The sequence below is a fragment of the Oncorhynchus masou genome, chromosome 21, assembly GCF_036934945.1.
Source record: "Oncorhynchus masou masou isolate Uvic2021 chromosome 21, UVic_Omas_1.1, whole genome shotgun sequence".
Classification (NCBI taxonomy): Eukaryota; Metazoa; Chordata; class Actinopteri; order Salmoniformes; family Salmonidae; genus Oncorhynchus; species Oncorhynchus masou.
Window position 1 is genome coordinate 2,082,989 of NC_088232.1, and position 18,239 is coordinate 2,101,227.

Sequence of the window (18,239 nt, forward strand, 5' to 3'; positions counted from 1 at the left end):
CCATTGCAAATCAACAGGCTTTCTGGAGCCCCTCTGGAGTGGATTACAACCTCCTCATCCTCTAATCCTTCCACTTTTCTTCCTCCTCTATCCTACTCCTTCCCTCCTTCTGCTTCTCTTCCACCTCTTCTTCCTCTCCTTCTCTCTCTTCGATTCTCTCCTCCTCCTCTTACTACTTGTGTGTGTGAGCTTGTGTGTGTGTGTGTGTGTGTGAGGAAGTCCATCAGTGGATGCATTAACATTATCCTAGATTAGCGTTCGGTAATTCTCCAGCCCGGGGGATCGTTAATGTAAATCCAGGACCTCTAACTCCAAATTGATGGTAGTTGTTTGGTCCCAGGAGTGATTTGGGAATGCTGATCCTGGATAGTACGGACAGCAGAAGGGACATGGAGAGGGACAAGGAAGATGGGAGATTTCCCAAGCGTCATGAGGAGTCAGTGATTGCAGTCACCCCTGTCACCCGTCCTCCGTCAGTCCCTCCCTCCGGGACAGGCAGGTATTGACAGAGCCTTGAACTCTATACGGCTCCCCTCAGTGCCACAGATCCTCTTTACTCCAGTATGGATTTCTCTCTTCAATAGAGCCCCTAATGGTGACCGTGAGGGCCTGGAGCCTCGAGGGCCAGGGGCCGCGCTATGGATCGGCCAGAGTGGGACATAATGAAGTGGTGATGGTCGGACGGTGTGTGTCCGTGTGCGTGTCAGAAAACGTACCTGCCCTCGTTGACCAGCTCGATGAAGGCCAAGCCTGCGTTCTTCTGGATAGAGTTCTGCCACTCCTGAAACACAAACACTGGGACATTAGCAACAACACAGACACCGCATACTGGGACATGAGCAACAACACAGACACCACATACTGGGACATGAGCAACAACACAGAAACCACATACTGGGACATTAGAAACAACACAGAAACCACATACTGGGACATTAGAAACAACACAGAAACCACATACTGGGACATGAGCAACAACACAGAAACCACATACTGGGACATGAGCAACAACACAGAAACCACATACTGGGACATTAGCAACAACACAGAAACCACATACTGGGACATTAGAAACAACACAGAAACCACATACTGGGACATTAGAAACAACACAGAAACCACATACTGGGACATGAGGAACAACACAGAAACCACATACTGGGACATGAGGAACAACACAGAAACCACATACTGGGACATTAGCAACAACACAGAAACCACATACTGGGACATTAGAAACAACACAGAAACCACATACTGGGACATGAGGAACAACACAGAAACCACATACTGGGACATGAGGAACAACACAGAAACCACATACTGGGACATTAGCAACAACACAGAAACCACATACTGGGACATTAGAAACAACACAGAAACCACATACTGGGACATGAGGAACAACACAGAAACCACATACTGGGACATGAGGAACAACACAGAAACCACATACTGGGACATGAGCAACAACACAGAAACCACATACTGGGACATGAGCAACAACACAGAAACCACATACTGGGACATGAGCAACAACACAGAAACCACATACTGGGACATTAGAAACAACACAGAAACCACATACTGGGACATTAGAAACAACACAGAAACCACATACTGGGACATGAGCAACAACACAGAAACCACATACTGGGACATGAGCAACAACACAGAAACCATATACTGGGACATGAGCAACAACACAGAAACCACATACTGGGACATGAGGAACAACACAGAAACCACATACTGGGACATGAGCAACAACACAGAAACCACATACTGTTACTCTATGCACATGACTTTACACATAAGTCAGTGTGGATGGACAGAGGGGTAAATGAAGGAACAGTTAGAAAGAGAATGAGAAATAAAAGATTCATTTTGCCCCTTCCGCCCTCAGCACCAATTATGTCTGTATAATATTATGTTGAGTGAGCCTGAACAAGGAGCAGTCAGCTGGTATACATAGCAGCCCTATAGAAGAGCTGCTGTTTCTGGCAGTCAGCTCGCTGGAGGAGAGGAATGAGAAGGGAGGGAAGTGAAGGCATTTATCATGATATAACTCACACATTTCCTCCCTTTGAGCAGTGTTATGGTCAAAGGTGTCAGTCTAAACAATTCAATAAACCGCAGCTGAAACGCCAAGGCGGCCCTGAGTGAGTTTAAATCGGCAATTTGGTCAGGAAAGGGAACTTGACGGTCGCCGTCTTTCATGTTCGGTTCAATCTTTCAACACCTTCTCAACGCAACCGTCAAAAGAATAATAAAACAACAAGGAGCTGGCCATGTGGGTCGGACGTTTAGCTCTCGCTCTCTCCTTCCCCTTTCTTGGGGATACGGACAGAAAACATTCAAATAGCTAATGCCCAAACAAAACCACCCACAACTTCAACAGGACACATTGTCAGGACATGTCGGTATGGTGGGTCAGCAACGGTCTTTGTTTAATAATTAAATGTCTAATCACTAGTTGTTTCCTGTGACAGTAAACAAACCCTGACCCCCAAAATCTTCCTTTACACACACAGTGATATACTGTATATCTAACACTATTTGACTGGTAGTGAAAATGGAGAACAGATACATTGTAACCAAAACAAACAAGGTCCAACTGTGTTAACAAGTGGAGGGAGGGCTACGGTTTGTGTGTGTGTGTGTGTGTGTGTGACAGGACAGTGGTCAGTGTATTTAACTGTGCTGTCATCATCTCTTCAACTGATAGAGGGAGCTGGAAGCTGGGTGTTGGTGTGTGTAGACGTCCTTGGTAAACATACAGAGGCCTGGGGGCTGAAGATAGATGACAGACAGAGCTAGAGGAGAGAGAGCTCATTTGCTTCGAATACCAAATCAGACGTGTGTGTGTGTGTGTGTGTGTGTGTGTACGTGCACACATTATGCTTTTCAACAGCACCACAGATTTTCCATCTTGATAATATGACAAATGAAAAGACATCAGAACCAATCACACCCAGGCAGAACAGAAACCATTCTGTCCCAATGCCTGTACATCCTCAACCAGCCTGTAACCAACTGTAGATTAGTGGGATAACAGACTTGGGTCATTTAACCAGAATGCAGCAGTGTTTTGTGTCCCGTTAGGCCCTATTGGCGTTGACTACACAGTCATAATAAAGTGTGCACAGAGGGAATAGGCCAGTGTGTCTGTGAGGGGAGTAGAAACAGTGAGTTTGACAGTGAGCCCCGTTTCGGGCACCAAATGGGGAGGGACAAGCTAGACTTATCCAATAAGAGCCACTCATTTTCATTTTCTGTTGAAAAACATTTGAAAACGTTTTCCGTTGCCTGCCCTAAAGAACATGACCCAGGCCAATGGGCCTCAAAGGCTGAATGACGATAGCCATGAGCCTCGGCAGACCTGCCCTGCAAGCAGTGGGGGACACGCAATGCTACTCTATGTTATGCTATGCAGCGCTGCGCCACGCAGTCCTACCGGGCCTGAAATAAACACCACAGGAAGTGGAGACATAAACAGGTCTGGCTCTGCTCTCAGGAACAACAAGGAAGAAGGAGAAAGGGGACGTTGTCTCCTGAGAGCGGGGAGTTTCCTTACTGCTGCCCTCTGGATACTATTGAACTGTTCTAGTGACTGAAGGGATCTTGTTTGATATATTCCAAAACAGAGCTCATCATGGACAGCTTCTTTTGATGTAAGTTCTGCTGGTGTGAAAATGAAATCTTTTTTCAGTACAATGGCATGGAGCAGAAGTTTAAATTATTTTCTTCAATCACTTGTGATTAACCATCCCACTTCACATTACCACAGATTCCCACGAGGCATTCTGAACAGGCACGCCAGGGTCATATAAACAAGACTAATGTCCCCGTTATGAGACAGAAAATGACATTATTGTTGAATTAAAAAAGGTTATGACCCTAATCAGAGGGGTCACACACACCTCATGGTGACAAACGGGAGGCTATCTATCAGACAGCTCTGTGATGGGGTATGGATTTCTTTGGCTGCCCTGGTCAGTGCGGTCAGGCTTTTATGGCTGTGATAAGGGCCATTCCATAACCCCATCCTTACCCTGATGAGAGGATACAAGCAGCCATTTGTGACCTCTCACCTCTGACCTGACAAGATGTTCTACCCCTGGTCCTGTCTCATCGGTACGACCACCAGTCAATGTGATCCTGATGTTGGACCATAACCCAGCGTGTGTGTTTCCCCAATGTCAGGATCAAAAGCAAAGCTCCATTCAAACCAAATGCCATTCTCAATCAGAAGTCAATAAGCCAGTTTCTATGTTTGGTTTATGTCTGATGACTCCATGGCAATGAGTCCCCACACCCACCCACACACACACTTCCTCATTACCACTGATTATCCATAATGAAGGTTTAAACTCCACAACCAGTGACAAAACACAGACTTCCCCACAAACTCCTCTTTGAAACGTCAAGCCCGGGCACAACACCACACCAAACCCTGTTAACCCACCCCCCAAAAAAACAGCCTGGGTTCTCCTCACCAAAAATAAACAAGTCGCTTGTGTGTTTCAGTCCCATCAGTCATAATCACAAGTATTTGTTAGTTTGGTAAAGGGGCTGGGGAATATGACTCTACAGGAGACAAAGAAAGCACAAATCACAAAGCTCTAAGTGTGTACTGTGTGTTTCCTTTCAGCTTCGGAACGAGAACAAAAATAAGTCCAGGAGAGTTGTGTCCCCCAAATGGAACACTATTCCCTATTTAGTGCACTACTTAATACTTTTTAACCGGGGCCTACGGTGCACAATTTAGGGAATAGGCTGCTATTTGGGACGCGGGGTAGTCTCGTTGTTACAGCTACGCCTTAGAAAATGTACAAACACAAACAAAACATGACTACTGTGTCTCTTTGGTCAGGAGGAAACTGAATTACGTGGTGTCATACAGTCACGATGAGAACCGCTAGACATAACATGCCGTGCTCTCCTGTTAAGGGCTGACGGAGGAAGAGAACTCATTCATTGTTGTCCATCGGTTTCACATTTAACAATGAAAAAGACAGAAGAAGAAACCGTGTCAGTAAAGCCACAGAAACATGCATTTATAGTAGATGATACTAGTAGATATGAAGTGAAGTTGGTGGTTAAACCTTTTAACCACGTGGAGACAAGACGGTTACACAGAAGCCGTTCAGAATAATGAAACATAAATGTTTGTGAAACGACAGAATATTCTCATTTGTATCCAAATGTCTCTTGACTTGCAAACTTAAAAAAACATTCCTAATTGATAAGCTTTGTCTACGATGAGAGATCAAAGACATTGTGCAAACAAGATGCATTCATTTCAGAGTCAACAGGTGAATGCTCATTCCACCTGTCACCAGTTGCTGAAGGATAAGGAAGTTGACTCGTTCATTTCCTAATCTGGTCGCCGTATCGAAAGGACTTGTGACAGCGAGTGTCGACAAAGTCTAATTGCGGATGGGACTTCCTCAACACTCAACAACCCCACATGCCAGTTCTCAGATGCCATCTGTGTTTAAGGAAAACCTCTCTTAAAAAATGGCTTGCTTCCGTGTTTGTGTGATCACATTCACACCTAAAAAAATACTAATATTTATCTGGGTTGAGGAGTGATTAGTATTTAAGGGTGGTGATTGAGAATAGTGGAAATGACTAATAAGACACTCACATGGGTCATTTCTAGGATAAAAAAATACAAGCAAACACTCGTTTGAAATCACCCCAAAATATTATCAATGCTAAACGATGTTCTCACCATCGAACAGTAAACCTGCACTAATCCAGTGTAATAGCTGATAATATGGTTCATTGTCAGAGCTTCAGTGATCCGACCCTTCCAGAGTTAACCTGTTTAACAGATGGACACCTCTCCTCAAGTCAATGGGCAGATCAGCAGACATTGACTTTCTTCCCTGGAGCACTTGGCTTCTCCCGACCCCTGACCTTTAACCTCTAGGCTGAAAATAGATGGCGGCAGGGCGTGGAGTTTAACCCCCCGCGTGCCCGGAGCACGGCATCACTACGGCTACAAGAGCAATACTCTCTGACCTGAGAGCTAGAGGACTACGACGCTTAATGACCCGAAGGTGAAAACAACCTGGAGCTGTCCGTGGTTGACTTTCTCACTCAGTCTTCTGTTTGTGAACAAGGCAGACATTGACAAATTATTTTCAGATGGTGTAATCTGCCTTGGATTACAAAGTGGGTTATAAAACCAGGTGGTACATACATAACAAGGTAGGGTGGTTTTGTATTGATTTATTCTATGCTTGAATGTTGTTGTATGGGGCTGTTATGTACTGTAGGGATTACTGTTGTTTTCTTGTTTTTTGTCCATATTGTGTGTATTCCATTGGGGGCCACGTTGGAAACAAGTTCATTTTGCTTTAATGTGTTATCCCCTGGGTTGTACCCAGTACATATTTTTCCCAATAACATTTCAATCAATCAATCAATGACTAGACCAAACAAGTATTCACAGATGTCCACTGGTTGCATTTCTACCCCTTTCTGCCGACTTTTTAATGGATCAAGTAGTCATGTAGTATGAGCTGTTTAGGAACCAGGGGACGTGGGGGAAGGTGAAAGACGGAGGAGGAATGCTCTGAAACTCCGGGGCCGAATGCTTTCCCCATCACTCTTCACAGCCGGAGCAAACACCCTGCTGCGTACTCAAACACACACACACAAGGTTCAAGATCAGTGCAATCAAAGTGTTATTTTTCCTCCCTCTCTCCTCCCCCCTCACCAGCCCCCTAAACCCCAACCGTGTGCCAAGGGGCGCAGCCCAGGGTCTGTAGCCTATCGACACACCAGTTCCCCCTCCAGTCTCGTTAGAGAGGGGTAATATCAGGCTTAGACAGTGTTTGAAAGGTACTCTCCTGTCTGGTCAGAGAGGGGTAATATCACTTAGACAGTCTTTGAAAGGTACTCTCCTGTCTGGTCAGAGAGGGGTAATATCACTTAGACAGTCTTTGAAAGGTACTCTCCTGTCTGGTCAGAGAGGGGTAATATCACTTAGACAGTCTTTGAAAGGTACTCTCCTGTCTGGTCAGAGAGGGGTAATATCACTTAGACAGTCTTTGAAAGGTACTCTCCTGTCTGGTCAGAGAGGGGTAATATCACTTAGACAGTCTTTGAAAGGTACTCTCCTGTCTGGTCAGAGAGGGGTAATATCACTTAGACAGTCTTTGAAAGGTACTCTCCTGTCTGGTCAGAGAGGGGTAATATCACTTAGACATTCTTTGAAAGGTACTCTCCTGTCTGGTCAGAGAGGGGTAATATCACTTAGACAGTCTTTGAAAGGTACTCTCCTGTCTGGTCAGAGAGGGGTAATATCAGACTTAGACAGTGTTTGAAAGGGACTCTCCTGTCTGGTCAGAGAGGGGTAATATCACTTAGACATTCTTTGAAAGGTACTCTCCTGTCTGGTCAGAGAGGGGTAATATCACTTAGACATTCTTTGAAAGGTACTCTCCTGTCTGGTCAGAGACGGGTAATATCAGACTTAGACAGTGTTTGAAAGGGACTCTCCTGTCTGGTCAGAGAGGGGTAATATCACTTAGACATTCTTTGAAAGGTACTCTCCTGTCTGGTCAGAGAGGGGTAATATCACTTAGACAGTCTTTGAAAGGTACTCTCCTGTCTGGTCAGAGAGGGGTAATATCACTTAGACAGTCTTTGAAAGGTACTCTCCTGTCTGGTCAGAGAGGGGTAATATCACTTAGACATTCTTTGAAAGGTACTCTCCTGTCTGGTCAGAGAGGGGTAATATCACTTAGACATTCTTTGAAAGGTACTCTCCTGTCTGGTCAGAGAGGGGTAATATCACTTAGACATTCTTTGAAAGGTACTCTCCTGTCTGGTCAGAGAGGGGTAATATCACTTAGACATTCTTTGAAAGGTACTCTCCTGTCTGGTCAGAGAGGGGTAATATCACTTAGACATTCTTTGAAAGGTACTCTCCTGTCTGGTCAGAGAGGGGTAATATCACTTAGACAGTCTTTGAAAGGTACTCTCCTGTCTGGTCAGAGAGGGGTAATATCACTTAGACATTCTTTGAAAGGTACTCTCCTGTCTGGTCAGAGAGGGGTAATATCACTTAGACATTCTTTGAAAGGTACTCTCCTGTCTGGTCAGAGAGGGGTAATATCACTTAGACAGTCTTTGAAAGGTACTCTCCTGTCTGGTCAGAGAGGGGTAATATCACTTAGACATTCTTTGAAAGGTACTCTCCTGTCTGGTCAGAGAGGGGTAATATCACTTAGACATTCTTTGAAAGGTACTCTCCTGTCTGGTCAGAGAGGGGTAATATCACTTAGACATTCTTTGAAAGGTACTCTCCTGTCTGGTCAGAGAGGGGTAATATCACTTAGACAGTCTTTGAAAGGTACTCTCCTGTCTGGTCAGAGAGGGGTAATATCACTTAGACAGTCTTTGAAAGGTACTCTCCTGTCTGGTCAGAGAGGGGTAATATCACTTAGACAGTCTTTGAAAGGTACTCTCCTGTCTGGTCAGAGAGGGGTAATATCACTTAGACAGTCTTTGAAAGGTACTCTCCTGTCTGGTCAGAGAGGGGTAATATCACTTAGACATTCTTTGAAAGGTACTCTCCTGTCTGGTCAGAGAGGGGTAATATCACTTAGACAGTCTTTGAAAGGTACTCTCCTGTCTGGTCAGAGAGGGGTTATATCACTTAGACAGTCTTTGAAAGGTACTCTCCTGTCTGGTCAGAGAGGGGTAATATCACTTAGACATTCTTTGAAAGGTACTCTCCTGTCTGGTCAGAGAGGGGTAATATCACTTAGACAGTCTTTGAAAGGTACTCTCCTGGCTCAGAGGAGAGGGGTAATATCACTTAGACATTCTTTGAAAGGTACTCTCCTGTCTGGTCAGAGAGGGGTAATATCACTTAGACAGTCTTTGAAAGGTACTCTCCTGTCTGGGAGGGGTAATATCACTTAGACAGTCTTTGAAAGGTACTCTCCTGTCTGGTCAGAGAGGGGTAATATCACTTAGACAGTCTTTGAAAGGTACTCTCCTGTCTGGGAGGGGTAATATCACTTAGACAGTCTTTGAAAGGTACTCTCCTGTCTGGTCAGAGAGGGGTAATATCACTTAGACAGTCTTTGAAAGGTACTCTCCTGTCTGGGAGGGGTAATATCACTTAGACAGTGTTTGAAAGGTACTCTCCTGGCTGGGAGGAGTGAAAACAGTAACACCAACCGGCACTTCATTCTTGCGGCACCCTGCTGATGTGAGCTATGCAGCTAGAGGGGGACCCTTCCTGACAGGAAGAGGGGCCTAGTGGCCAGGGGGACCTCCTAAAATTGAGTGGATTTTAATTTGGCACCAGGCTGCTTTACTGTGAGTCTGCTCAGGCTCGAGGGGGGGGGGGGGGTGCAAAACGGCGGGCGTAAATTGGGATTATTTATACGTGAACATAATCCTGTTTCAAATAAAGGATTTGTTTACCTGACATGCAGAGTGGAGACTGACAGGTACTATTAATATAGTAATATATGTTATCTTACCTTCCAGGTTCCAAACTCATAAGGGTTCGGAATGTACTTGCCTCGCTCTCGTTCTCATATCAGTGTCTGTGCTTGTCAGCTTGTGTACATGGTAAAATGTAGAAAGAAAATGGTACTGCCTTATACAGCATTTACATTTGAGTCATTTAGCAGACACTTATGCAGAGGAATTTACAAGAGCAATTAGCATTAAGAGCCTTGGTCATGGGCACATCAGCACATCTTTCACCTGGTCGGCTCTGGGATTTAAACCAACAACCTTTCGGTTACTGGCCCAATGCTATTAACCCTCTAGGCTACCTGCCGCTCTAGCAGTGACCTCTACGCTGACACAGTCTTGCACAAAAGCCTAAACATAACTTAATTTGTACATGAGTACAGTCGTACATATGCAATCATGTTACCAATAATTGTACACTCCTGCCCACCCTCCTCCCCCACCACCTTCTCTCAATGTACACCATTGTAGTTGACTCCCCCACCTCTCTATGCACAGGATGGTAGTTGACTCCTCCCTCCACACCTCTCTATGTACAGGATGGTAGTTGACTCCCCCACCTCTCTATGTACAGGATGGTACTTGACTCCTCCCTCCACACCTCTCTATGTACAGCAGGCTCGTTGACTCCTCTCTATGTACAGGAAGGTAGTTGATGCCTCCCTCCACACCTCTCTATGTACAGCAGGCTCGTTGACTCCTCTCTATGTACAGGAAGGTAGTTGACTCCCCCACCTCTCTATGTACAGGATGGTAGTTGATTCCTCCCTCCACACCTCTCTATGTACAGGATGGTAGTTGACTCCTCCCTCCACACCTCTATGTACAGGATGGTAGTTGACTCCTCCCTCCACACCTCTCTATGTACAGGATGGTAGTTGACTCCCCAACCTCTCTATGTACAGGATGGTAGTTGACTCCTCCCTCCACACCTCTCTATGTACAGGATGGTAGTTGACTCCTCCCTCCACACCTCTCTATGTACAGGATGGTAGTTGACTCCTCCCTCCACACCTCTCTATGTACAGGATGGTAGTTGACTCCTCCCTCCACACCTCTCTATGTACAGGATGGTAGTTGACTCCTCCCTCCACACCTCTCTATGTACAGGATGGTAGTTGACTCCTCCCTCTACACCTCTCTATGTACAGGATGGTAGTTGACTCCTCCCTCCACACCTCTCTATGTACAGGATGGTAGTTGACTCCTCCCTCCACACCTCTCTATGTACAGGATGGTAGTTGACTCCTCCCTCCACACCTCTCTATGTACAGGATGGTAGTTGACTCCTCCCTCTACACCTCTCTATGTACAGGATGGTAGTTGACTCCTCCCTCCACACCTCTATGTACAGCAGGCTAGTTGACTCCTCTCTATGTACAGGATGGTAGTTGACTCCTCCCTCCACACCTCTCTATGTACAGGATGGTAGTTGACTCCTCCCTCCACACCTCTCTATGTACAGCAGGCTAGTTGACTCCTCTCTATGTACAGGATGGTAGTTGACTCCTCCCTCCACACCTCTCTATGTACAGCAGGCTAGTTGACTCCTCTCTATGTACAGGATGGTAGTTGACTCCTCCCTCCACACCTCTCTATGTACAGCAGGCTAGTTGACTCCTCTCTATGTACAGGATGGTAGTTGACTCCTCCCTCCACACCTCTCTATGTACAGGATGGTAGTTGACTCCTCCCTCCACACCTCTCTATGTACAGCAGGCTAGTTGACTCCTCTCTATGTACAGGATGGTAGTTGACTCCTCCCTCCACACCTCTCTATGTACAGGAGGGATGTAGTGATAAGTGCTGTAAGGTTGGATGTCCTGACAGACTGCTCAGACAATAACCAGTGACCTACAGGACACAGACCGCGCTGCTGGCTGATTTATCTGACAGACGCCTCTCTGATAGTGGACTGTCCTGTATCCAATGAGATGATTTATCAGAGTGGAGAGTGGAGGAGAGAGGAGACTAGCTTAGCACATGTATGCTCACAGACACACACACACACACGCAGACACACACGCAGACAGACCTTTAACTGAGTCAGCATTATCTACTTATCAGTGTTGTGGATGGAAACCTTTTTAAGTGACGCACCTTTGAAGGCTGTAGATCCGACATGGTGACAGAGAGAAGCTAGGCCACTGTTCGTTGTCATGGAGAGAGCCTGTCACGGCGAATTAAGGCCGTTGTCGGTGAGGAGAGAGGCCTTGAGGAGAGAGCGGTGAGCTCGGACTGACAAAATCTCAGAGATGATAGTCACGTAATACCCAACAAGTCTCAGCTTTGAAGGATCCATCGCAAGCAATTACCTGAGAGGAACAGGATGTCTTGATACTCCGCTTGGGGAGCTGGATCAGAGCCATCTCTTCCATCCCTCCTTTTAGTCCAAAGGATTCGACTTAACAATGAGCGTGGATGCAGTTCCTCATCAACCCAAAGTTAGATTGCCATCCCAATGAAAATAATATTTCTGGCCGACTTACTAAAAAGCCCACGGATGCCAGAAAACCAATGAGTTAATTGAAACATTAAAAGAGCCAAATGAAATGCCTTCCTTAATCAACAAGCTTGTAAACAACAACTGGACCTACGGTACAGGATTCTACATCTACACGACTGCACCTCATCCTCGAGAGAGAAATGCTGGATCTATCACTAGGTCATTATTCCATCACTTTGTATATACTGATCAATACAACCACAAGAGACCAAGCAATGAAGCAATAACGTCTCTGACATGAATGTCTCTGATCTCAGATCAAAATGGATCTTTAATTGGGTAGAGGAGTAGCGTTCTTAACAGACGGGGTCCTATCAAACAGTGGTTTAGTACCCCCTCCTCAATGCCAGGCTGAAGTGGCCCTGTGTTGTATGTCTCATACGAGGCGTGATTAAAAACTCCTCTGTGGCCCCTAGCCTCTCGACCTCTGACCCCGGTCCCACTCCATCTCAACCCCTCAGGAAATTAATAAAACATTTCAGACACGATAGCTATCGCATCGCGCCATCTTGGATGAGAGGGATGAAGTGAGAGGAGGAGGGTGGGGAAGAGAGAAGAGAGACAAATCAATCAAAATCATCTCAATCTCCTCCCATCGCAGACCAATGCTTGGGGCTCGCAGACCAACGCTAGGGTCTACATTCTCAAGATGGCCGCCAATTGAAGAACTTCCTGTGGGGTTCAAGAGCATTTCCTGTGCCGGAAGGCCCTTCAGCTGGGCTACATAACATCATCAATCACTCCCTGCCTTTCTTTCCTTCTTTCTATCACTTTCCCAGTCAGAGAGAGAGAGGGGAAACAGAGGTGCACGCAAATCACGGGGAAAAATGTAATTATCGCCACAACACAAGTCTGGCTGGAAGATGGAATTTAACCCAGGGAAGAAAAACAGATCTTGTTCTCTCTCTAAGCCATGGTCCCTCTCTCTCTCTCCCTGAGCCCCGGTCCCTCTCTCTCTCTGAGCCCCGGTCGCTCTCTCTCTCTCTCTGAGCCCCGGTCCCTCTCTCTCTCTCTCTCTCTCTCTCTCTGAGCCCCGGTCTCTCTCTCTCTCTCTGAGCCCCGGTCCCTCTCTCTCTCCCTGAGCCCCGGTCCCCCCCTCTCTCTCTCCCTGAGCCCCGGTCCACCCCTCTCTCTCTCTCTCCCTGAGCCCCGGTCCCCCCTCTCTCTTTCTCTCTCTCTCCCTGAGCCCCGGCCCCCCCCTCTCTCTTTCTCTCTCTCCCCTGAGCCCCGGCCCCCCCCCTCCCTCTTTCTCTCTCTGTCCCTGAGCCCCGGTCCCCCCCTCTCTCTCTCCCTGAGCCCCGGCCCCCCCTCCCTCTTTCTCTCTCTGTCCCTGAGCCCCGGTCCCCCCCTCTCTCTCTCCCTGAGCCCCGGTCCCCCCCTCTCTCTCTCTCTCCCCGAGCCCCGGTCCCCCCCCTCTCTCTCTCTCTCTCCCCCGAGCCCCGGTCCCCCTCTCTCTCTCTCTCTCTCCCCGAGCCCCGGTCCCCCTCTCTCTCTCTCTCTCTCTCTCCCGAGCCCCGGTCCCTCTCTCTCTCTCTCCGAGCCCCCTCTCTCTCTCTCTCTCTCTCTCCGAGCCCCGGTCCCCCTCTCTCTCTCTCTCCCTGAGCCCCGGTCCCCCTCTCTCTCTCTCTCTCCCTGAGCCCCCGGTCCCCCCCCTCTCTCTCTCTCTCTCCCTGAGCCCCGGTCCCCCCCTCTCTCGCTCTCTCCCTGAGCCCCGGTCCCCAACCTCCTCTCTCTCTCTCTCCCTGAGCCCCGGTCCCCCTCTCTCTCTCTCCCTGAGCCCCGGTCCCCCTCTCTCTCTCTCTCTCTCTCCCTGAGCCCCGGTCCCCAACCTCCTCTCTCTCTCTCTCTCTCCCTGAGCCCCGGTCCCCCTCTCTCTCTCTCTCTCCCTGAGCCCCGGTCCCCCTCTCTCTCTCTCTCCCTGAGCCCCGGTCCCCCTCTCTCTCTCTCCCTGAGCCCCGGTACTCCTCTCTCTCCCTGAGCCCCGGTCCTCCTCTCTCTCCCTGAGCCCCGGTCCTCCTCTCTCTCCCTGAGCCCCGGTCCCCCTCTCTCTCTCCCTGAGCCCCGGTCCCCCTCTCTCTCTCTCTCTCTCTCTCTCTCTCCCTGAGCCCCGGTCCCCCTCTCTCCTAATCAAGGTAGATCATATCACCATACTCCCCCCCCTCCCGTCTTCACAACAACACAATTACATTTGCTTCGGCTGTGAGAGAATTTGGTTGGATGATTTACTGAAGCAATCAACGCCATCTTGGACCGTTCCCTTTTCCCATAGAGAGAGAGAAAGTCATAATGCTTCAGAGAGAAAGAGAGAGAGAGACCAGTGGGACTGGGGGCCAGGGGCCCTCTTTCTCTCGGTCGGCAATCACCAGATTCTGCCTTTGATTATATTAGCATTAAACAACACCCTGACAGATATGACAAATAGGGGCATTAGAGCATGTCATTTATTCTCCCTCCCTCCCTCTCTCCAGGACCGCTAGGGTTCACTTCCCCTCCCCGACGTCCCCGCACCCCGCTAGCCCACATCCACACTGCCCCGGTGACACCAGAACGGATGTGTAATCTCTCTAGATTACCTCTCTTTTGGAGAACAAGTGAAGTGAATAATGGGAAGTAAATGGGATGGAGGGGAGGAGGAGGGGAGGAGGAGGAAAAAGGCAGATGAAAGGCGGTGTTTCTTTTTAAAATAAAACAGATTAAAAAAAGCGCAGTGCGGTCTGAGAGAGAGGTGTCATTAATCAATTGTGTTTTCTGTTTTTTGTGGTGTTTTAAATAGGAAACCCCTCTTCTGCTAACAAACAAGGCCCAGCGGGGAAACAGTTGTTATCCTGCATCTTTGGTGGTGTGTGTCTCTGCACTGTGGGGGTGTGAGTGCATTTGGTTGGGTACTTGTCTGTATAGAAGCAGTGTATGTGTTCCTACAAGCCTATAAGGAAATAGTATGTTTGTGATTATTTACGAGGTGTGTCTCTCATCCATGTGTAACACACTGTGTGTGGGTGTGGGGGTGTTTGTATCTGTGTGTAACACACTGTGTGTGGGGGTGTTTGTATCTGTGTGTAACACACTGTGTGTGGGGGTGTTTGTATGTGTGTGTAACACACTGTGTGAGGGGGTGTTTGTATGTATGTGGATGGGTGTTTGTGTATTTCTGTGTACTTGTGTGTATGTGTTTACAGATGTGTGTGTGTGTGTGTGAGAGAGCATGCGTGTGTGTGTGTGTGTGTGTGTGTGTGTGTGTGTGTGTGTGTGTGTGTGTGTGTGTGTGTGTGAGAGAGCATGCGTGTGTGTGTGTGTGTGTGTGTGTGTGTGTGTGTGTGTCTGCCTGAGTGTGTGTGCGGTGTATTAATACATGTAAATGTCCAGTCAGGACCAGCAGACCATGGCCTCTCCCTGATCCTCACCATTAGCTGTGTGATCTATCTCCAGTTTATTGACACCCAGCCCATTGATCTACTGCTGCACCACACCTGCTATGATTCCTTCATCTGTATTCATGAATCCTCCATCAGCGCCACACTAAATAAACTTGGACACAGAACACAACCAAACAGAAGGGGAGGCTGCTAACCGGAATCAATGCAAAGCAGCATTTCCCCTCCTCATCAGGTTGGCCCCAGCCACAGAGGAACGCTGAGGGCCACCGGGGCCGACGCTAAGGGTCAAAGGTGGACGGACAGGTCGGGAACCCTTGACCTTAAGGTCAATATCAGCGGTCATTAAAGATGCCTTCTCTCTCGTTTGGAGAAAGGGAGCGAGAGATTGGGGTGACTCTGGAATGGCCTGAGGGGAGGTGAGGAGGAGAGATAGGAAGAGATGGTTCCTCCATCTCTCCATCCTGGAGTTACTGCCCTCAAGGTGAGGACGATAGGGACGATAACTCAGATGGGGTGAAGAGGAGGAGAGATAGGAAGAGATGGTTCCTCCATCTCTCCATCCTGGAGTTACTGCCCTCAAGGTGAGGACGATAGGGACGATAACTCAGATGGGGTGAAGAGGAGGAGAGATAGGAAGAGATGGTTCCTCCATCTCTCCATCCTGGAGTTACTGCACTCAAGGTGAGGACGATAGGGACGATAACTCAGATGGGGTGAAGAGGAGGAGAGATAGGAAGAGATGGTTCCTCCATCTCTCCATCCTGGAGTTACTGCACTCAAGGTGAGGACGATAGGGACGATAACTCAGATGGGGTGAAGAGGAGGAGAGATAGGAAGAGATGGTTCCTCCATCTCTCCATCCTGGAGTTACTGCCCTCAAGGTGAGGACGATAGGGACGATAACTCAGATGGGGTGAAGAGGAGGGAGAGAGAGGGAGGGAAGGAAAGAGAGAGGTGGAGGTAAAGAGACAAAGATGGAAGACTTGCCTGAGAACAGAGCAGCATGACCAGCTCTACCACCGAACTGCTGGACTTCATACACATCAGACCTGGAGAAAGTGAGAGGACGTGGAGAGAGAGTGAGAGGACGTGGAGAGAGAGAGAGAGAGAGAGGACGTGGAGAGAGGAGAGAGAGAGAGAGATGACGTGGAGAGAGAGAGAGAGAGAGAGAGAGAGGACGTGGAGAGAGAGAGAGAGATGACGTGGAGAGAGAGAGAGATGATGTGGAGAGAGAGAGAGAGAGAGAGAGAGAGAGGGACGTGGAGAGAGAGAGAGAGAGAGAGGACGTGGAGAGAGAGAGAGAGAGAGAGGACGTGGAGAGAGAGAGAGAGAGAGAGAGATGACGTGGAGAGAGAGAGAGAGAGAGAGAGGACGTGGAGAGAGAGAGAGAGAGAGAGAGAGGACGTGGAGAGAGAGAGAGAGAGAGAGAGAGATGACGTGGAGAGAGAGAGAGAGAGAGAGAGGACGTGGAGAGAGAGAGGACGTGGAGAGAGAGAGAGGACGTAGAGAGAGAGAGGACGTGGAGAGAGAGAGAGAGAGGACGTGGAGAGAGAGAGAGGACGTAGAGAGAGGACGTGGAGAGAGAGGACGTGGAGAGAGAGGACGTGGAGAGAGAGGACGTGGAGTGAGAGGACGTGGAGAGAGAGGACGTGGAGAGAGAGGACGTGGAGAGAGAGGACGTGGAGAGAGAGGACGTGGAGAGAGAGGACGTGGAGAGAGAGGACGTGGAGAGAGAGGGAGAAGAGAGAGGACGTGGAGAGAGAGGGAGAAGAGAGAGGACGTGGAGAGAGAGGGAGAAGAGAGAGGACGTGGAGAGAGAGGGAGAGAGAGGACGTGGAGAGAGAGGGAGAGAGAGGACGTGGAGAGAGAGGGAGAGAGAGGACGTGGAGAGAGAGGGAGAGAGAGGACGTGGAGAGAGAGAGAGAGGGGGGACGTGGAGAGAGAGAGAGAGAGAGGGGGGATAGAGAGACAAGGAGAGAATGAAAGTTTAAACTAAAATACAAGCTCACTGCCATGACAACCATTTTGGCTGCCTCCTTCAGTAAAAATGTAGACGTGTGTCGTAGTGTGTGGACGCTCCAATGAACCCACACACACACAAACACAATCTGACCAGAAGTACCTAATCCGGCGACATCTGCGTGGGGACAGAGTAGTATTGATGTGGCCTAATGAGTGGACATGATGTTACTGTAAACTAATACATATTGGGCCTTGTATTACAGGCTGAGACGTGGTTCAGCATATGTCTCATTGATCCTATAGTGGTGGAAGGTCTGAGGGGAAGAGGGGGGCAGGGGGTGGGGGCAGTGGAGTGGCCAGGGGTCATTTCATATGCAGAGAGGAAAAGGGACCTCTGCATTCTCAGTTACTCTGGTCTGTGCACGCCAACGCACACACACGTATGTATAGATACACACACATAATCCCCCCACACTCCCAGACACACCCACCCACCCACGACCCCCCCCCCCCCACACACACACACACACACACAAATCCCTAACCCCCCCCCCCCATCTCCCCTGCAGCTATCAATCAACTTTCCATTTTGTTTGGTGGCAGTAGACATCCCAAACACTCCCATTAGTCGGCTGACCCCTGACCCAGGCCCCTCCCCTCCCTGTACCGCAGCACAGCTACAATCAGTTAGTTAAAACTGATCCACTCTACTGAGGCCTTTACCAGCCTTGATGTCATTACCAAAGGGCCTGTGTTAGTGCTGTTTAGATGAAGAGGCGTGTGAAATGGCCCGTAATTCTGCAGTGTGTATACTAGTGTGGCTGTGTCTGAGGGTGGAATGGTAAATTTAGCCCTCAGATCATTGACAGTCAGGTCGGAAA

The 18,239-nt window shown here is 48.5% G+C and overlaps 1 protein-coding gene across 4 annotated transcripts in view; it reads right to left on the reverse strand.

Annotated features, from left to right (window-relative positions):
* LOC135507579 (lipopolysaccharide-responsive and beige-like anchor protein) overlaps positions 1–18,239 on the reverse strand; it is a 334,560-nt gene that overhangs the window by 200,333 nt on the left and 115,988 nt on the right. For all 4 annotated transcript variants that reach the window (XM_064927105.1, XM_064927106.1, XM_064927107.1 and 1 more), the window contains exons 34-35: positions 16,384–16,445; positions 717–781 (exon numbers count right to left, since the gene is read on the reverse strand). In XM_064927105.1, the coding sequence (XP_064783177.1) occupies positions 717–781; positions 16,384–16,445 (127 nt within the window). The remainder of the gene's footprint in view (positions 1–716; positions 782–16,383; positions 16,446–18,239) is intronic.